Genomic DNA, 19,748 nt, shown 5'->3' on the forward strand with positions numbered 1-19,748 from the left:
GCTGTGAACTGTCACTACTTTCTCGTCAATGCTCTCATATCAACGTCTCAATCGCAACTCTAATATTGGAAATATGATGCAAATCATGGATGATCTTACTCATTTTTCCGAGAGATGACTATTTGTAGGTCATTCGAGTGCTTTCACTTATCCCCTCTTCCTGGTTTAGCGCGAGCTGACCGTTTCGCGGGAGTTGGTCGTTTTCCGCTCAATTATGGGTTTCTATATGTTGCGTATTTCTACGCTAGCTTGGTTAAATGCGTTGTTGGACAACATATATGCAGCCTCTTTGAATTTCCTCCTGAACCAGGGTTCCTCCCTGTGGATGATCCCAGCTTGGGATCACTTGTATTATGTTGATGAGTTCAAACATACTCTGCATTTCCAGATTTGCTGGTTTCTCCTCGCTGTGTGTGTTTCTTGTGCTCAGCAATGCACTAAACCGGCAAAGCGGTAAGAGGGAAGAGGGGATAGGTGGAAGCACTCAAATGACCTATAAATAGTCATCTCTTGGAGAAATAAGACCAGTCGTCACCCAAAGACGAAGACTAACAATCGAAAAGTCGTGAAGTAACTTGGTTGATGAGAAATTTTCATTTCTCATCAATTGTTCAATTTGTGCAAACAGTGCATCAAAAGTACAATTTTCAATTGAAGCTTGTTTTTTATTTTAGTATAATATATACTAATTCATTTTATATAAAAACTATATAACAAGTTGATAAAAATCAGTTTATCTATCTCCTTAGCTACTTCCAATGAAACACATTCCACCTTCGATAATGGGCGGCATCCACCCCTAGGATAAAGGTACCCAACTTTGGAGTAGAATCTAATTCCAAATGTTTGTGCGAATCGGTGCTGCTTGTCAAAATCATACATCGTCGCTCAATTTTACAATCAATGGTTGGACTAACCATGTCGTGAATCGACCCTCTAGTTTGAAGTCGCGGAAAATAAATTTTCCTCCTAAAAATCAAGTCGCGGTGGAGAAAAAACATTTTCAGAACAACAAAGGAGGCTTCTCAGCCAGCGGTTGAGATGGAATCTAGCGCACTTTTATGTCGCGATGATAAAAGTGACAGGTTGTCGGAGGATTTTCGGACAACACCTAGGCAGGTTTTATTACATCATAGTCAACCGCAGACGCGATGGCAACGGTCGACTTAAAATATGCCGTCATTCGTCCTGGATTCTTCCACACTTCAGAGCTTTTCTTGGGGGAATATATTTATCATGAGGTGTTTATTGGGATGTTCCGTTAGGGTCGGTAGTTTTGAATTATTTATAACTGAAGTTATATTGAAGGGAATGTTTGTGATTGTCTAGGGACTCACTAAAGTTCTTTTATTCTCCAAAATGAGAGAAAATAAAATCCATAATGAATATATGAGAAATTGAGTAGGGTTCGAAAGAGGAATTGAAACACAAACAAACTGAGAGAAATTCTCTCGACCACCAAACTTTGTTCTTCACTATAAGAATGAATGTTGGTTTCGAGGAAATGAAAATTCCAGTTGCACATCCTGATATCCTTTTTAATATTTTTATTTTGAAGTCATATTCTTTGTATGAATAAACAACAAAATTGTTCGCATAAAACTGCTCAGGCTAAAAACAACATGAATTAAGGAGAACTCAAAGTATAGGTATACATGTTTCGGGCTGTCTCTGATTTTTCAAGTGATAACTTCTGATCAATGGAAATCTCATAATAAAGTGGTTTCTGAATACTTTAGTTATGGATTTTCATCCAGGTTGAACCGCTATGTAACGGAACGCATCATCGTCTTTAACTTCCCTTCCTCCCCACCTACCTCTGTGATTACCTGTGACGATTGTTCAGTTTGATTTTTCTATGGTTCTGGTTTATATATCGGGTAGACCAACACAAAGTTGATTCCTTATAGTTGACGTTCAGCAAGACAGGGTTCGAGACCGTCGAATTTTATATTGAGAGTTAGTTTTTGAGCATATTTCCAGATTTTATTCTCTCTTTTTGTTATGCCATTATTGTGACGATGTTATTATGACCTCACAAATAAAGTGTGATGGAGAATAATTACTTTCAAAAGTTTATTAAATAACTTTTCACTCAAACTATTTCCTTCCCGCTTCTATATAGTCAAATTATTTTCAAAGAGGTTTTGATAGCATTTGAGCTTTTGCGATGTAAAGTTTTGAAATTCAGCAGTGATGCATAGAGGAAAAATCTAGAGATTATCATTGGATTCAATCTATCTGGATTCTGTCTATCATAAAATATATCATTCAGATACCGATGAAAGGAAGATATCTAATCTGGAATATTACTGGAGTTTTTTCCCAACACCAAACCGTTATTTCAACTCCTCGAAACGTGTTTAGATCATCAATTGATCATCTTCAAGAGAAAGATCAAACTAGATATACTTAAAAAGTTATCCTTATTCATAACATAGATACATCTCCTAGGTACCTGCGTCTTAAGTGTCTTAAATTAGTTTCACAATATTATCTTATCTACTATCCTTAAACTGATTTCAAAATGTGTCCTTATGTAATAGTCAGGTAAATATGATAATTAAAATATTATTTTAACAAGCTGTATAGTATACTATTAGGTATCGGTCCACCATCGTTTTTCATAATATTATTGTTTACTTATTTCTACACTCTCATAGCCATCTAGATGCCTGTTGTTGTTAACTTGTCTAACTAGTTCTAATTAACTGAAGTCTAGATTAGTTAGAAAAGTTAACATAATAAGATACTATATAGCTTGTTAAAATAATATTTTAATCATTGGATTTACCTGACTATCACATGAGGACACACTATAAAATCAATTTTAGACTAGTAGATGAGGCAATATTGTGAAATTAATTCAATACACTTAAGAAGCAGATACCTAGAAAAGGTATCTATGGTATAAGTAAGGATAACTTTGTAAGTATGTTTCGTTTGATTTTCCTCTTGAAGATGATTACTTGGTGATCGAAACACGTGTCGAACTGTTGAAAGAACGGTTTGGTGTAGGGAATAAAGGCCAGCAAAATTCATTACTACACTGAAGGTTCCAAACAGTGCACCAAATGCTCAATCTTGTTGAAATAACAGCACATTCACATCTGTTACTGCCATTGCCATTGTCATGAATGTTAATGAAAGAAATGTTACTGATCTATCACTTATTCGATAACAAAAACGGCGATTAGTTTTTTATTACCAGTGTCAAATTGCAAGTCCACCATTTTGAACAAAACAATTGCATTTCATTGAAAACACCGTGTAATGTACAGAATACAATATAATTTTTCGTAGAAGTGGAAAAATGATTTCTATTTCTATCACCCTATATCATGATGTCTCCTGAAAATGTCGCTTTATTTATTATTGTTAACACTTGTCATATACCACTAATTTCGTTTTTTTTGCAGAATATTACACATCCTTCTCAGAACGAAACATTTTTCGCTCTCTTGATGATATTTTTTTTTTCGTAGGTTTCTTGAAAGCAGGGACCGAACTCGATTCGAAGAGCAACTTTGGCCTCGTCGACCAGATAGCCGCCCTGCTGTGGGTCAAGGACAATATAGAGGCCTTCGGGGGAGACATCAATTCTGTCACCTTGTTCGGACATGGGACTGGCGCGGTCTGTGCCAGCCTTCTCATGATCAGCCCCATGATTCTGAAGGGAAACGAAAGTAGGTGACATGTTGGGGTTAGGGAGTTGAGGGTTATACAAGGTGGAAAACAGATTTTACGATTTAGTAGTCTTTTATCATCTACCTGTTTGTCAAAATTGATGATTCGATGAAAGATGGCTCTAGAGAGTTTCGCATTTTTGCTCGAATGTCACTAAAATCCACTTCGTGACTGCAACTACAAGCTCTTTTGTATTTTTCAAACAAAAATATGTGTTCTCTACAATCCTAACTTCAGATCTCTGATCCGGAACCATACATCACATTCGAATCAATAGTCTCTTCACAGAAACAGTTGAAATTATATAACTTCAAACTTATTCAAAATGCAGATGTCAATAATCGAGAAACTGAAATAAACTCCAAAACAAGCATTATAGTCAGTGTATGGAACATAATAGAATGGAAGAATCTGTCTTAGGGCAACCGCACACTACAGACTTTTTATCGGCCGATAGTTTAGTCTGATTGGGTTGGGTGGGGGCACACTACTCAAACAAAACTGTTCGGTTCGGTGCAGGTGCGCAGACCACCAACTGAAACAGTTGTTGATGTATATAATATTTTGGTGCGTTGTATTGAAAGTATAGAAGGGTGTTATCGAGGAAAGCTTGTTTTCCTCTGTCTTCAGCATCCATTTCACCCCATGCAGGAACAACAATTGCACAAACTTCATCCCATAGTTTCTTTTTGATAATAACATCGAAATATTCTTTTAATGCTTTATTATATAATGCAGGTCACCTTTTAACTTCCGCAATTGAATTTTCCACTGAACATTCGGCAATATTCGACATAAATATGAAAAAAAAAGTAATTAAAACGCTAAGATAAAGTAGGTAGAGTTGGCCGACTGGAATCGCTTAGATGTGCGGACTCACATTACGATTCTATACTAATAAGCATTTGACTAAACTACCGGCCGATAAAAAATCTGTAGTGTGCACTTGCCCTTAGCGTAACTGATCAAATATATCCGGTGTGCATACTTGAAGACTGGCTATAAATCAAATCTTCCAAAAGAACCATTCGTTTTCAAGCCAGTCTGAACTCCCTACACTGTAGGTGAATGGTGACACCAATCAGAAAACAACTACGCCCCTGGCTAATGCCACGAAGGGTGTTGTATTATATCCGACAGATAGCAGTGCAGGTTTCTTCACTGAAGTTATTCCTGCTGTTGGCGATACAATTGCCGCAATATATTTTCAATTATTGGAACACACTTGGCCACTCGTCAGTCGATGATTTCCGATAATTGAAAATCGAATTCCTTCAGAGCATCATTTCTCGAACTAGCTTGAAGCGGACAACAAACAAAGGGTTTATCATCGCCCCATCTGCCTGTGAACAAGGTAACCAACCGCATATCCGAAATTTTTCCAATTCCTCGTATAACGAAAGAAAACTTTCCACATATAGTCAGTGGGCATACTATAAATCAAATCATCTAAGGCAACAATTCGTTCAGGACAGTCTCAATCCCCTACACTGTAGGTTAATGAACTTACACCTATCAACTACTCCCCTGACTAATACCACAGAGGGCGTTGGATTTTATTCGACAGGTGTCAGTGCAAGATTCTTCACTGAATTTATTCCTGCTGTTGGCGATACAACCGTAGGAATCGATTTTCATTTATTGAAACATACTTGCAGACCGGATTCGTACTGTTTGGTCACGTGTCACTACGAGGTAGTTTCAACGTGAAAGGAAGTAGTTGGTTTCTGGTGAGTGCCAGTTCATTAACCTGTAGTGTAGGGAGTTGAGACTGACCTCAACGAATTGTTCCTTCAGTTGATTCAGCGTAACTGAGTTAATGGGAAATATAACACATATCTTGGGTGCTTTAGTATTTCATATTTTGCGCCTTTCCAAGTTTGAGTGAATTCTATAATGTATGCGAACAGTCACACTCAAAATAGGTGATTTGTTCCTACAAAAATTGCCCTTATATGCCTATTGCAAAGCAAAATATTTTAAACCAATATCTATTTTTTCCGTATGTGATTATAAAAGTGTCAAATTCAGAGATCCGCTTGGAAAAATATTTCATTACGCAGAACAATGACCATGTTTTTATTTACAGTTGTACTGAATAATTCATGAGCTTCTGATAAGTCTGTTGATGAAGAGACAACTTCAATAGTGAGAATGATAATGATTACACTGTTTTATGTTCTTAAAAAAAATGTAATTCACGAGCTTCAACATTTCATGGGGTTATAGTGAATGAACAAGATAATACACAAATATGCGGTAAATTCAATTGAGAATTAAATAATGTCTGGGCGAAATTTGAGTTTCACGTTATTTTTAATAATATTCAGGACTTCAGTCGAAATAATAAACTGTGAATAAGCCTAAAACCGATACTAGAACATACGACTGAACTAAGTAAATTGTAAGTTCACATGATTTTCACATTGAATTGATATTCAGAAGGAACAAATGGTATAGTCACATTGAATTGATAATCAGAAGGAACAAATAAATGGTCTAGTGATGAATTGTTGAAAAAATCAGAAGAATTTTCGAAGATTTTGATTCGTACTGAATATTCCAGGGCTATTATCATTAGACAATTGCGATGAAGGATTCGTCGCATTAGTATCGTCACCAATGAACTTTCAATTCAACAATCATCATAAAGATAATATGTATATAGATATCGAAAATAAAATTGGTTACAATAAGCAAAGGCACTACAATTTTTGAAGAATATCGTGGAAGTAAATATCTTTTGAGAAGTATACTGGTTCCTTTGAACTTTTTCAGTTGACATCTTGAAATCAATCTGAAAATTCACGCCAGCAACAGAGGTGTATATGGTTTGTCTTCAAAACAAATATGGATTGTTTCATTAATAATATTTTGGAGATTGATAGTATACTATTGAACAAGATCAGCGTAGATACTATCGCTTATTGTCATCGATTTTGCACCTGCTTCATGATACTGAGAGGATTTGATTTGACTGACTCTTTCAAATATTCGAATTACTATTTTCAAATTTTTGCTTCAAGAAGTACTCATACGAGCGATAAGGAAGTAGTATAATGCAAATTTCTGATCATAAATCTACAAAAAATATCAAAAAATTTAACAAAGAAATAAATAATGTTGAGAGATGTACTTTTCATACAAAATGTAAGTCAAATCACACCTAAACCAATACTGGAAGTTCAGTGACCTATCGAAGCATTACATTTTGTTGAATTTGCCATTTCTCTTGATTGTTGACCATCGTTCACTTTAAGTGAGTTTTCCATTTTTTTGTTGACTCCAGTTGTTGGCTTCTACAGGAGTACATGAACTTTGGAGGTCAGGAAACTCTAGTTTTTAGTAATATCGTCTTGGCACTCCTGAAGATGTCAATCACTAATGTTGACGAAATGTTGGATATACTCTCTCCAAACAAACACCGATCAACAATTCCTAAAAACGAGAAATACAATGGTAGGTTATCGCAAAAGCCCCTCTTCATCTGACACCATTATTCGTTTACAGGACTATTCCACCGAGCGATCCTGATGGGCGGAACGGCCCTGTCTGATTGGGCTCTGGCCGGCAATCCGACAGGAGTAACATATCAAGTATCGAAAGCACTCAACTGTCAAATACACGACGATTTTGCGGAGTGTCTGAGAAGGAAGCGCCTCGACGAAATCATGGCTGCAAGTGCAATCACTCCCGATTACAAGACAAGATTCGGACCAGTAGTGGACTCTATAGTGGTGCCCAATGAGCCGAAGAAATCCATGACGCAGTACAATGATTTATTCCGAAGGTATGATAATGCTACGTTGGAGAAGCTTTGCCGATTAGTCGAATACAAATGGATTCGAAACGGCCGCTGGTCGGTCGGACTGTAGAATGTGTAAACGGGCTCTTGCAGTTGGTATTTTCCTAACTCGTGGACGTTCTATGATTTGTGATCGGGATATAGCAGAATTAAGAACTGGCTAGGAATAAAATTCATGGAATAGTTTTTGATTCTATATTGTTGATAGAACGTTATTTTTTTCACACATAAATGACGGAATATAACTAAGTATCAAAAACTGTATTCTTGTAATAATCGATATTTTTCAATTTATGGCAAATTACCTAAACCTCTACCTGAAGAATATCAAATATAAACATCTGAAGAATATTACCTCAATAATAATTCGTGATCGGTTTTTCTAGGAAAACAAGTTCAATAATGGTAATCTATTCAAATCCAGTTGGTCAATTATTAGAATGTCTGAATTTTTGGGTTAATTATTTCTTATGGCTTCCAAATGATTCAGTTTCAAACCTATATTTTCTATGTGTGAAATTTCGAACTTTTCGTTAAAGATATGATTTTCTTCTGAAAGATGATTTGAATATGTTCAACTTGTTTTCTTATTTACATAGCTCATATGATGTTCCTGGATTCGATTCCTAAATGTTCTGCCAATTTGACCAATATACATGGTGAACTGAATAAGTGTAAAACATTCAGGGAGGTGATTCCTCATCGAAAAGAAGATAGGATTTTTCATATAAAGAAACTTCATTGGAGCATCCCTTGTTAAGATACAGCCCCTTGAAAGGGGTACATACAATTTTTTTCACAAGCACTGAAAAAGTCGCAATATTGAAATTAACCTGACGTTTTTTACTACCAAAAAGACACAGCCAGTAATTCATTTGGTTCACCCCATGGTTGACAGGGGCGGAAACCGCAACCCCTAAAATTTATTTCCAATATAACTTTTTGTCTTATTCTTTGTTTACCATTTGAAAATTCATTTCCGATAGCCTGTTTCATTCTAAACAAAAAATGTATCTTGGATTTTTTGCCCAAAATAAACCAGTTCGCAGCAAAAATTATTTTACGAACAACTACAGAGATACATCGTCATAAATGCGAACTGGGTTTATTGTTATTTTGGTAGTTAGTACCTGCATTGAACGATTGAAGGGTAATAAACAGAACTAATTTATTGATAACAAAACACAACATGTAGAAATCATAGTAAATGTTCAATATGTCTACCTTCAGACATTACGCATGCGTTTAGACGTCGGCGCATTGAGCCACGTATTCGCTCAAATATTCCTGGAGTCTCTCTGATCACCCTGCACGCATCGATGATGCGATTTCTTAAGTCCTCTACGTCGTGAACAGGAGTACGATTAACCAAATGCTGTAAATGGCCCCAAATCCACTCATTTGCATATGTTTCAGTCAAATGCTGACGTACTACTTGACCAAAATGGGCGAGAGCCCCATCATGCAAAAAAAAACATATCCCTCCTGACACCCGAAGGAACTTCTTTCAGCAGTACTGGATGCATTTCTCTTAAAAAATGAACTTATGCCTCACCATTTAATCGAGGAGGTAGAAAATGAGGCCCAATTAAATCATCCCCAATAACTCCGAGCCACACGTTAAGATTTATGTGTAAAACTGATAACGTAATCAGCAACGTAAGCATCAACATTCTGTGGATTTTATTTTTTCACCAAAAACTTACACATAAAATTAGTTCCATCCCAAGCAATTGTTGACCAGTGTAAATCAAGAAGAGGAAAAGGTTGTTGCATTTTTTGTACCAAAATGAATGCCCTGATACCAACTATTGTCTTGACTCAGTTTTGAAATTGTGGCATTTCTGAGTGAGATTAAAATTTTATGTATGTTAAGTTTATTAATTGGGTACCTTCAAAGTGTTCTTTTTTAATTTGCTAAACAAAAATGGCCTTGTCAGAGAGGCAACGTATCGAAGTCTTGATATTGTTGGGATGTGGGGATAGAATGCGGAGTCAAAGTGAGGTGTGTACTTTATTTAATGCAAAATATCCGGAAAATCACATTTTCCAGGCTACTGTGAGTAAGATCTTACACAAATTTGAAGAACATGGTACAGTAAAGGACTTGCCCAGAAGTGGCCGGCCACATGTTTTAGACGAAGATCAAAAATTGGACATTGCCGTATCTCTGCAGGAATATCCACATATGTCAACGGTTTCATTAGCCCAAAACAGAAAAACACCACCCATATAAGGTATGTCTTGTCCAAGAGCTCTTGGAAGATGACTATGACAGGCGCTTGCAATATTGTGCGGAAATAATGAGACGATGTGACGAGAATAATGGGTTTCCACTCAACATACTCTTTTCGGACGAAGCTACTTCTTATTTACATGGAGTAGTTAACAGACACAACTATCGATTCTGGAGTCAGAAAAACCCACACTGGATATGCGAAGCTCGTACGCAGCGACCTCAGAAAGTAAATGTATGGGCAGGCATCATCAACAATAGAATATTAGGGTCATACTTTTTTGAGGAAAACCCTACATCTGCACGCTACTTAGCTTTTTACGCTTTGAGTTAGTCCCTGTTTTAGCTCTTATGTTTCCCAATGAAGCAGATCCAGATATCCCTACTGAAACACTTTGGTTCCAACAGGACGGCGCTTCCCTACATTTTGGTATTAATGTCAGAGAAAATTTCGATGACATATTTATAGGACGCTGGAATGGACGACGTGATACAATTGAATGGCCGCCAAGATCCCCAGACTTAACGCCACTAGATTATTTTTAGTGGGGATATATGAAAGACAAGGTTTATCAAAATAGGCCGGCTAATATTGAAGATCTAAAAAGCAGAATTAGAGTGGAATCACACAACATACCGGCTGACGCCATTCGGAATTCCGTAAACGGGTTTTACCATCGCCTAGGAGCCTGCCAAGTAGAGGGTGGAGGCCAATTTCAGCATTTGTTACGTTAATTCACCCGTAGATAACACTAAGTTAGGTATTTGTAAATTTTCAAAAAAGTTTTTTCTCATTTCGTTGTAACCACAAAAAAAAATAAAAGTATGGTCAGAATCCATTTTATACGAGCTCTTCAATGAGCCCATACACGACATAGGTTTGCATTTGAAAAAAAAGAAGTTGGGTAGGGTTACAGCTGAGGGGTTGAAAAAAATATACTTCATTTTATTGCCAAAAATGCGTAGAACGTGGAATCAAGTGACTTGTTTCTGCTGGTTAGAAAGATATTGATTTTATTCCGGACTTTTGCGCACCTCTGTATAAGTATTAGTGTAAGAAGCAACTAGTAGTATTCAAATCACTGCTGATGAAGCTACTGTGTTCGTGAAACATGTCGTGATGTATTTTTCGAATAAAGTTTGTGGATATCAAATCGTGAGGTGTAGTTTTAGGAATTACTATGGATCTTCATCAATCAGAAAATCATTAATATGTTTATTCTAGCTTCTAGCAATCGTCTAAATACTTCTGAATCAACATGTATATATGATATGAATTCCTTGAAACTGAAAAAATAATCATTCACACAACATAAATTTGCCGAAAATCACAAAAATTACAAAACTCTTTTTAATTTCCAATTTGTTTTTTGTAATCACTGGATTTTTATACTTCTTCATTGGGAAAACTTATGTTCAGCTTAAATCATTCACGACTACGTTTCATTTTGTATGCTTATTCCGGGACAACTTAATGCTTCAAAGGTCTTCTTTCATTCTACCATTCGGATCGTTCCACGTGCTCACAACGTAATGAATAAATACATTCCATACATAATTTGAGGCGGGTTACTTGGTAACAAGCAGACGAGACGTACTGAAAGTGATACGACGCCCTTCAAACTTTTCTTTGTTGTCTAGAATTTTGTCTCGATGACTCGCGAGGGAAATATGTTTTTAAAGGAATACGGAGTTATGTATTGAAGGTGGGAGGGGTGGTGTTTGTGTGGTTGTTGTTCACTTGATGGCTGTCTATATTATCCAAAGTCTTCAATGAACTTTCTAGTCGAAGAAATCTCCGTATGCGTTCGGACTTCCATTATTTCATATTATATGGAATGATTGGAAATCTCTGAAAGAACTAATAAAAAAGAAGAATTAAAAAAGAAAAGCTGAAAATAACAATTATAATGAGCAAAAATACTCTGAGATGAAATAACAGTGAAACAAAATACAAGTAATAACAGAGCAATTGAACATAAAATGAAAATAAAAAATTAGGAGATTCCAAGCCAAGTTACTTCACGATGTTTCGATTGTTTGTATCCACAATCGTCTTCGGGTGATGAGTGTATTTTTCATTGTTTTGCAAGAACACTGCTGGAAAATTGTTTGGGTTGGTACCCAAATGTGAGTGAAACTGTAAGCATTCAGTTCAATCCTCAGAGGAAAAAAATATAGTGGAAGGGCATGATGAAAAAACTATAAATACGATATATTCTTGATAATACTTAGGTGTCACTATCGATAGTGAACAGAACTGGACAAACAATCTCAGTCAAGAATTTTTTTATCAGGAAAATTGAATAGAACTCTCCAATACTTGATGAAAATCCATATAAATACTAATTAATACAGTTCATTGTATGAGTTTCACTATAAAAGTAAAAGCGCGACACGTGTTTCGCTATACAACAGCTATTGTATAGCAAAACACGTGTCGCAGTTTTTGTAAAACCATTTTATAGTGAAACTCATATAATAAACTGTACTAATCAGTAAAGTTTATACAATAACTTCCTCAAGCGAAAACGCTTGAGGAAGTTATTGTATAGCGAAACACGTGTCGCGATTTTTGTAAAACTCTTTTATAGTAAAAATCACACAATAATCTGCAATAATTAGTTTTTCACAATTAAAAAAGTTGCTAAAATCGTTTACTACGCTCACTTTCATCGTATTTTATAATTTGGTATGAATTTTGTGGCAAATCTCAATGATCTTGATACCAATCGAAACAGTTTTTGGTTTGAGTCAGTGAACACTGAACACTAATTGAGTCATCCCAATTGTATTATCAGGTTATTTCGAAAGTTTTGTCCGTTTTCATGAATCTACTTCTAAATAAGCGTCATTTGAATCGATGCACTCCTGCCAACGTAACACAAGTAGATTGAATCCGTCAGCATGGGAATCGTTTACTCAGGATTAGATGAAGTCAACTTTTTCGTCGAATCCTGATTGGCGATGGTTCTACCGGTGGACAATTATTGAAGTGCTTGTGAAGATGGTAATCGATTGGCGAGAGGTCTGGGGAGTGTGGTGGGTGACGCAGAACTTCGAAGCTCAATTTGAATAACTTTCAGACGGTGATTTGTAATACGTGCGTGCGAGCGTTGTCGTGGAGCAGAATATGACCTCTGTTGACCAGTGTCGGCAGCTGCTGACACAAGTTTTTGTACATTTCGTCGTCTTCCTAACAATAGGACTCTGTTCTGATGGTTGGCCTGGTTGCAGAAAGTCATAGTGAATCACAACAGTCGCTGACGACCAGATAGTAACCATAGTCGTTTTGGTGAGTTTTTGCCTTTGGAAACTTTGGGAAAAAGCAGATCTCGAAACGTTACAATTTCTGTCGATCGTTCAAATCATGGACACCTACTTCTCGATCTTTTTGACCTTTCTACCCATTTTCAACCATGAAACCATAGGAGCTGACATCCAGTTCTTCCGCCATCCCACGCTCCATTTGTGATGGGGCACTCTCCACTAGGGTCTCCAAATCCTCGTTCTGTATTGTTATAGATGGAATACTTTGGGGCTCGTTTCCGAAACTGAAATCTTCGGTACAAAAATTTGCAAACCAACGTCGAACATTCATCAATTCAGAGAATAAAAAATGTTGTATCGATCAGTATATACTACTACGCAATAGAATAACTTTTGAAATAACCTGATATTATTGCTTGGGGTCTGTAAACCCCCCAAAGGATAATCATGTGAAGTATGTAGGGAAACAATATACCTTCGATACTGAAGTATTTTTTACGAAACGGTTTTATTCCTATTTTTGAAGGCGGTAATGCAGAAGATCCAAATAACTTCAGACCTATCTCCACGCTCTCAGCACTTTCGAAAATGGCAAAAAAAAATATTAGCTTTTCTTTATGAATACAATATATTAACCAACTGTCAATTTGGCTTTCAGAAGGCGAAAGGCACAAATTCAGTAATCTTTTTCTTTCTTGAACATGTCTACACACATCTCAACAATGGTGAGGTCGTAGCTGCAGTATTCTGCAATTTCTCCAAAGCTTTTGATTGTGCAAATCATGAACTTCTTTTGCAAAAGTTGAACTACTATGGCTTTAGAGGAGTGTGTAATGACTGGTTCAGGTCTTACTCAAGTGATAGAAAACAGTTAGTGAGATCAAATGGAAAACTATCACACACTAAGGATATCTTATGGGGCATTCCACAAGGATCAGTACTGAGTTCGATTATTTTCCTTATTTATGTAAATGACTTTGTTACTCTCTCAATTCAAGGAATTTTTACGATCTTTGCGGATGACACCACGCTTCTTCAGCATGGAAAAAGTACTTCTAATATTCGATGACAAATTCATTGTTTTGCAACATATTCATTGAGGTGAACTCACTAAAATGGATCATACTAACTAACACAAGACAATCAATTCATATGAATTCCTCCACCTGAAAAAATTGAATGCAGAGATCCGTTAATTTTTCAATATTGAAAAATTATTCATTGATTTCATCCATCTGAAAAAGAATAAACTCCATTTTATTATGTACCTAAAGACGAGTTGGAAACATGATTAACACAGCAAACTCTTTTGAAAATATATTAACCTTCATAAATCCTAACGGGGTACAGCTGAACCCCAGACATGAATTTTTGGGTATATTTTCTAATATATTTTTTTTTACCTAATATCCTTCGAGCTATGCTTCTTAAATATATATCTAAATTGGTATACAACATTTTGAATAAATTGCTTTTTAATGTAACTAATTATAAAGAATTTTGTTGCTTGGGGTCCAGATGTTCCCCGCTCGGTATGTAACGACAGGTATAAATTTTGCCTACGTTAAAAACCAACCGAGGTACAAATTAATCTCAAATTGTTCAAACGACGGGGATTCCCCGTTTCTTGGCGTCAATACTCTCGGAGATTCCCAATTTATTTGTACACCTATTTTCTCAATATAATTTAAGGGTGTTTAGTCACGTTTACAGTTGATTGTCGAGTACGCGTTTATAACCACGAAAGTTTAGAAATGAAAATAAGGTAACTGACGAAGAACTATTGGCGATATTAGAAACGGACGCTTACGACCATTATTCTAATGATTTACAACTGGAGGATGGTTCAAGTGATATTGAGGAGACTGACATAGTGACTGAAACTGATGAGATAGATGACGTTTTACAAGTTAGTGACAGGGAAAATGAGTCGACAGATTCTGCAGATGAAGTAGGCCCGTCAATAAACTTCTATACAGATCATCCAACTTATTCGTCTAAAGATGGTAGTGTGTGGGCAAAGGTTCCTTTCACTACGAACATCAAGAGACGAAAATGTAATATTCAGAAGGTTTCACCAGGTTTCACTAGTTATAGTTCCCAATTCTCCACCATAAAAGAAGCTTTTGAACTATTTCTTTCACAAGATATTATGGATGTGATTTTGTCGGAGACAAATAGAAAAGCCGAATCATATTATGCGAGAAATGAGAAGGCCTTTTCTCCTTTTGTGCAAGAAGAACTGGAAGCATTTATTGATTTGCTTATTATTTTTGGAGCCTGGCACGCTGCTAAAGAGCCAATTTGTGAACTTTGGAGCCAAGATCCAACTTTATGTCGGCCTCTAGTACCATCTGCCTTGTCTCGCAACAGATTCCAAAAGATTATGTGCTTTCTAAGATTCGACAATTTTGAAACAAGAGAAGAAAGAAAACGCACTGATAAATTGGCCCCAATCAGAGATGTTTTTGATGGTTTTGTAGCAAATTGCAAGAAATCTTTTAATCCATCTGAACATTTGTGCGTGGATGAGCAGTTAGTCCCATTCCGAGGCAAGGCCTCTTTTCGGGTTTACATGAAGAGTAAGCCGGACAAGTACGGTTTAAAAATTTGGGCATTGGCTGATTGTAGTTCAGCATATACAGTGAATATGCAACCTTATTTAGGTACGTTTTTTGATGAAAAAATGTAGATTTTTATTACAGAATAATTATTTTAGGCAAAGTAGGAAACAAACCGGAGAAAGGCCAAGGACAAAGGGTAGTGTTGGACCTGGTAAACCATTTATCTTCAGGATATGGAATAACTACTGATAACTTTTTTACCAGTATTGAATTAAATGATATGCTTTTAGATAAAAACCTTACCTTGTGTGGTACACTGCGTAAAAATAAAACTTGTATTCCAAAAGAACTACTTCCAGCAAGATATAAGAAGGACTTTTCAAGCATGTTTGCTTTTATGGAAAATAAAACCCCAGTTTCCTACGTACCAAAAAAAATGCGACAGTTATTCTTTTATCGACTGAACATAACGATGACAAAATAAGTGGAGAAGAAACTAATTACAAACCAGACATTATATTACAATTCAATAAAACAAAGGGTGCAGTGGACACAACAGATAAATTAGCGAAGGAATTCACGACACAAAGAAAAAGTAATCGGTGGCCAATGGCAATATTTTTTCATCTGCTGGACATTGGTGGCATCAATGCCTATAAACTTTGGATGTTGAAAAATCCAGATTGGAAAAAAAATCGCTTGGAAAGGAGAAGAATGTTTTTGTTGGAGTTGGGCCAAGAATTAATTAGGAAAAACATAATATTCATTGATGCGACCTTTGTAGTGGATAAAGAATGAATTGTCCAAGATTTTGCATATGTCAAAGATTTCAAATATCATTGTGTATATGTTTAGAAGTGATTATCGTTCTGAATCACCCCCTTCCCAGGTTTTCACGGTTCATGTATTCACAATATTTATTAAGGAATATTTTGAATGGGGAAATTTGATTCGAATAATAATAATATTGTTTGTCGTGAAGTTTTCAGCTCCTGGCGAGACAAATATCGTCAGCAAAAAGGAGGAAAAACGGATAAAATATCTTTCTCTTCGAACTCCGCACTACTCTGTCAAGATGATTGTTCTGATTATTGGCGTCCTTGATGGAATGATGCCCTCTCTACTCTCAAATCTTAAAATCATATCGGTTTGCCGCACTAAGGCTGAAATCTTAGCTGGACAGTGCAGAAGGCTGACATTCTGAGCTCACTGCGCTTGCCCGGACCCAATTATCACTTACCCCACGGTGAGGGGAGTGGTTGATAATGCTGGCGCGCCCTCTCCAATGTATCTGGGCTTCGGGGGATAGCAAAATTCAGAAGAAAAAATGTAATCCGCCTTTGAAAATAGAAATGAGATCACTGAAGTTTCAAAACCTTGTGCGTGATTTAGAAAGTAATATTTATATGGTATAGAATAAAACAGAAATACATTCAATTAACATCAACATTAGGATAATGATTACATATTCAAATATTTACATAGGTGATATTAATTTAATAATTTTTCACTGTTCGTTGATTGTTTTTTTTTGTCATGGTGGGGTGTTGGCCTCTTATTTTGGTAAGTGAGTTCTCATAGTCAGATAAACGTTATATTTCGGTGATTTGGGGTGTAATTATCTATTATAGAAATTTCAGATTCATGAGTATACCAAATTGAAAGATAATTATTTTTTTTATCAAAACAACGATAAAAATGAAATAAAAACAACAATGAAGTCGCACTCCGGGGCGACTTCATTGATTGCAGTGGCGCATTTGCTTTCTCAGCTGCAGGAAAGCCCGGAAAAACCTGTAGCACCACATCATCTGAAGATCTTGATCTAACAATGTCCTCTCTCTTATAAAACAAAATGTAGGGTGTCTCCAGAGGCTCCAATAAATTCAATACATCACCAGAACACTTCGTGACACGACTATCGTCAAACTTAAACCAGTCCGTTTCTTCTTTGACCAAGGCGTAATAATGACCAAATTCAACGCCAGAACCACAGTGAACAATAACTGAATAAATATTATAATAGTGGTCTGCTAGGTTGAAATGTTCATCTATTTCGAACCTTCCAAAGAGTTTCTTGCTTCCGTTAGAGGTTGAGTCTTGTTTGAGAATCATCAGTGTTATTATTAGATTGACTGGAGCCTCAGCTATACTTGTTTCCTTATAACAGTCAGTTAGTTTGGCGCATGTTTGACAATACAGTCGATCATCACCTGTTAAAAATTCCATTTTCAGATGATTCAACAATGAGCTTTGCACGGACTGGTTATTAGTCGTATTATGAGTACATCAAAAATATTTCTATCTGTAATGCTCATCTATTGTTTCACATGGTATATGAGAGAGGTGTAACATTTGATAGATTTGTAGTTTTCTTATGAACAAAATTGTATATTCTTGGTGCAAGATGTTCTGCTGAGCATTGGCCGGCTGTTTTATCGCATATTTTCTATTCGAGTTTCATAACGGTGGTCGATGGGTGTTAACTTGATTTTATTTTCGTGGATATAAATTAGAATCCGTTGTATCAAGAATATTGGTCTCCGAAAATAGCTTGTCACTGGAATATCCCTAGTTCGTTTTTAAAATTATTCTCAGGATACTCAAATTATGTACGTTATTTTCTGCTACACCTTCCCAATCTAAGATTGCACAAGTGCATAGTACCGCTTTTCTGGTTTTTCATATCCAAGAATTCCACTAGTTACCTACTCGAATTTTGTGAGTAGACCTCTCAGATGTATTATTATTATTATTCATATTGAATTATCTATTGAATTATATATCTTTTCCACTTTGGTGAATGCACAATTTTCATTGCAGATTCGAGCTGATGTACGGCGTGACCGAACAAGAAAGTCTGCACCTCCTCGGGCCAGTGGCCCTCATCAAAGGAATGCTGGAGAAGGAGCGAGATCAAGAGCTCCGTGCTTACTTCCATTCACGCTGCGAAATGAGGCCCGGCCTCTGCATGCAACGCACTCTGGACGAATACTCTCGAAACGACGCTTTTCCGCAGAGCGATCGCCTTTACGGGGACTACACGGGTTACGAGCCAGACAGAGCATCGCTGGCTAGAGACAGCCTGCTTGATATCTTATCCGACGCCCGCTCCGTTGCGCCGATCGTGCAAATGGCCAGATATCACGCCGCACTTAACTTGCAATCCTACTTTTATGTGTTCACACACAGGACGAATTCCAAGGAATACATTGTAAGTGTCTGTTGCGAACTGGGATTCGCATCCAAGAATTTTTACTGTACATTGAGATAGTGAGATAAATAGAGAGCAAAGGAGAGGGGTTCAATCATGAACTGTCCGGTGGATCTCAAGTTTTGATATGTTTTCCAAGATGGTTAGTTTTTTCCTTCGTGAAAAAAGTGCCAAACAATTTCAATAAAAAACTATTAAGCAACGTCCAATTTTCTAAAAATGTATTGATTGAAATTGTAATACAGGAGCACATCGACGATCATAGTCATTTCTGCAATACATAACAATCCGGGAAAACATAAATTTTACAATGAAACTTGAAATCAATAGATTTCACAAAAATAAAAATGATTTTGCAATCTAGCACAAAACTTATCCATACAGACACACTTATCAATAATCATTCTAATAACATTCATTTCTATAAATTAGTTGCTAACCATAGCATTATCCATAGACTCATAAGAATCCCAAAGTCAACATAAAATTTTGATGAGGAATTGAATCATGAAACAAATAACAGTACACAACAAATTCAACCCGAACATGTTTCATCACATACTTGATAAAAAACTTTTCAAATCAATTCAATCTATGCTTTAAGAGAACAACCACGATTTCAATATGAACTCTAGCATATTTCATACAGGGAATAAAGGACAGAAACTGAACCTTCGAGATGTCTAGAAATCAATGAACTCAAATATTCAAATTTCTCCTCAAACTACCAACAAGAAACCATTCACCCAGCATTATTGAACTTTTCTTCTTAAAATGGCAAGAATCTTCATATTTATTACCCAATACTTTTCCTGAAAGTATCATCTTCAAGAGGAAGATTGAAAGAGGAAGATTGATATAAAAAATCAATTTATTCTTCTTCTTGAAGATGATCACTCGGTGATTGAAACACGTGTCAAAGTGTTGAACTCCAGTAATATTCATTACCCACACTATAGGTTCCAATCAGTG

General features: G+C 36.3%; 1 protein-coding gene across 2 annotated transcripts in view; it reads left to right on the forward strand.

Moving 5' to 3' along the window:
• The window catches only part of LOC111508868 (uncharacterized), a 162,987-nt gene that overhangs the window by 112,595 nt on the left and 30,644 nt on the right, over positions 1 to 19,748 (forward strand). For both annotated transcript variants that reach the window (XM_074184531.1, XM_074184532.1), the window contains exons 4-6: positions 3,486 to 3,686; positions 7,198 to 7,477; positions 18,386 to 18,776. In XM_074184531.1, the coding sequence (XP_074040632.1) occupies positions 3,486 to 3,686; positions 7,198 to 7,477; positions 18,386 to 18,776 (872 nt within the window). The remainder of the gene's footprint in view (positions 1 to 3,485; positions 3,687 to 7,197; positions 7,478 to 18,385; positions 18,777 to 19,748) is intronic.

The sequence above is a fragment of the Leptinotarsa decemlineata genome, unplaced genomic scaffold (assembly GCF_025532065.1).
Source record: "Leptinotarsa decemlineata unplaced genomic scaffold, Ldec_3_MD MMD2_tig00026354_RagTag_RagTag, whole genome shotgun sequence".
NCBI lineage: Eukaryota > Metazoa > Arthropoda > Insecta > Coleoptera > Chrysomelidae > Leptinotarsa > Leptinotarsa decemlineata.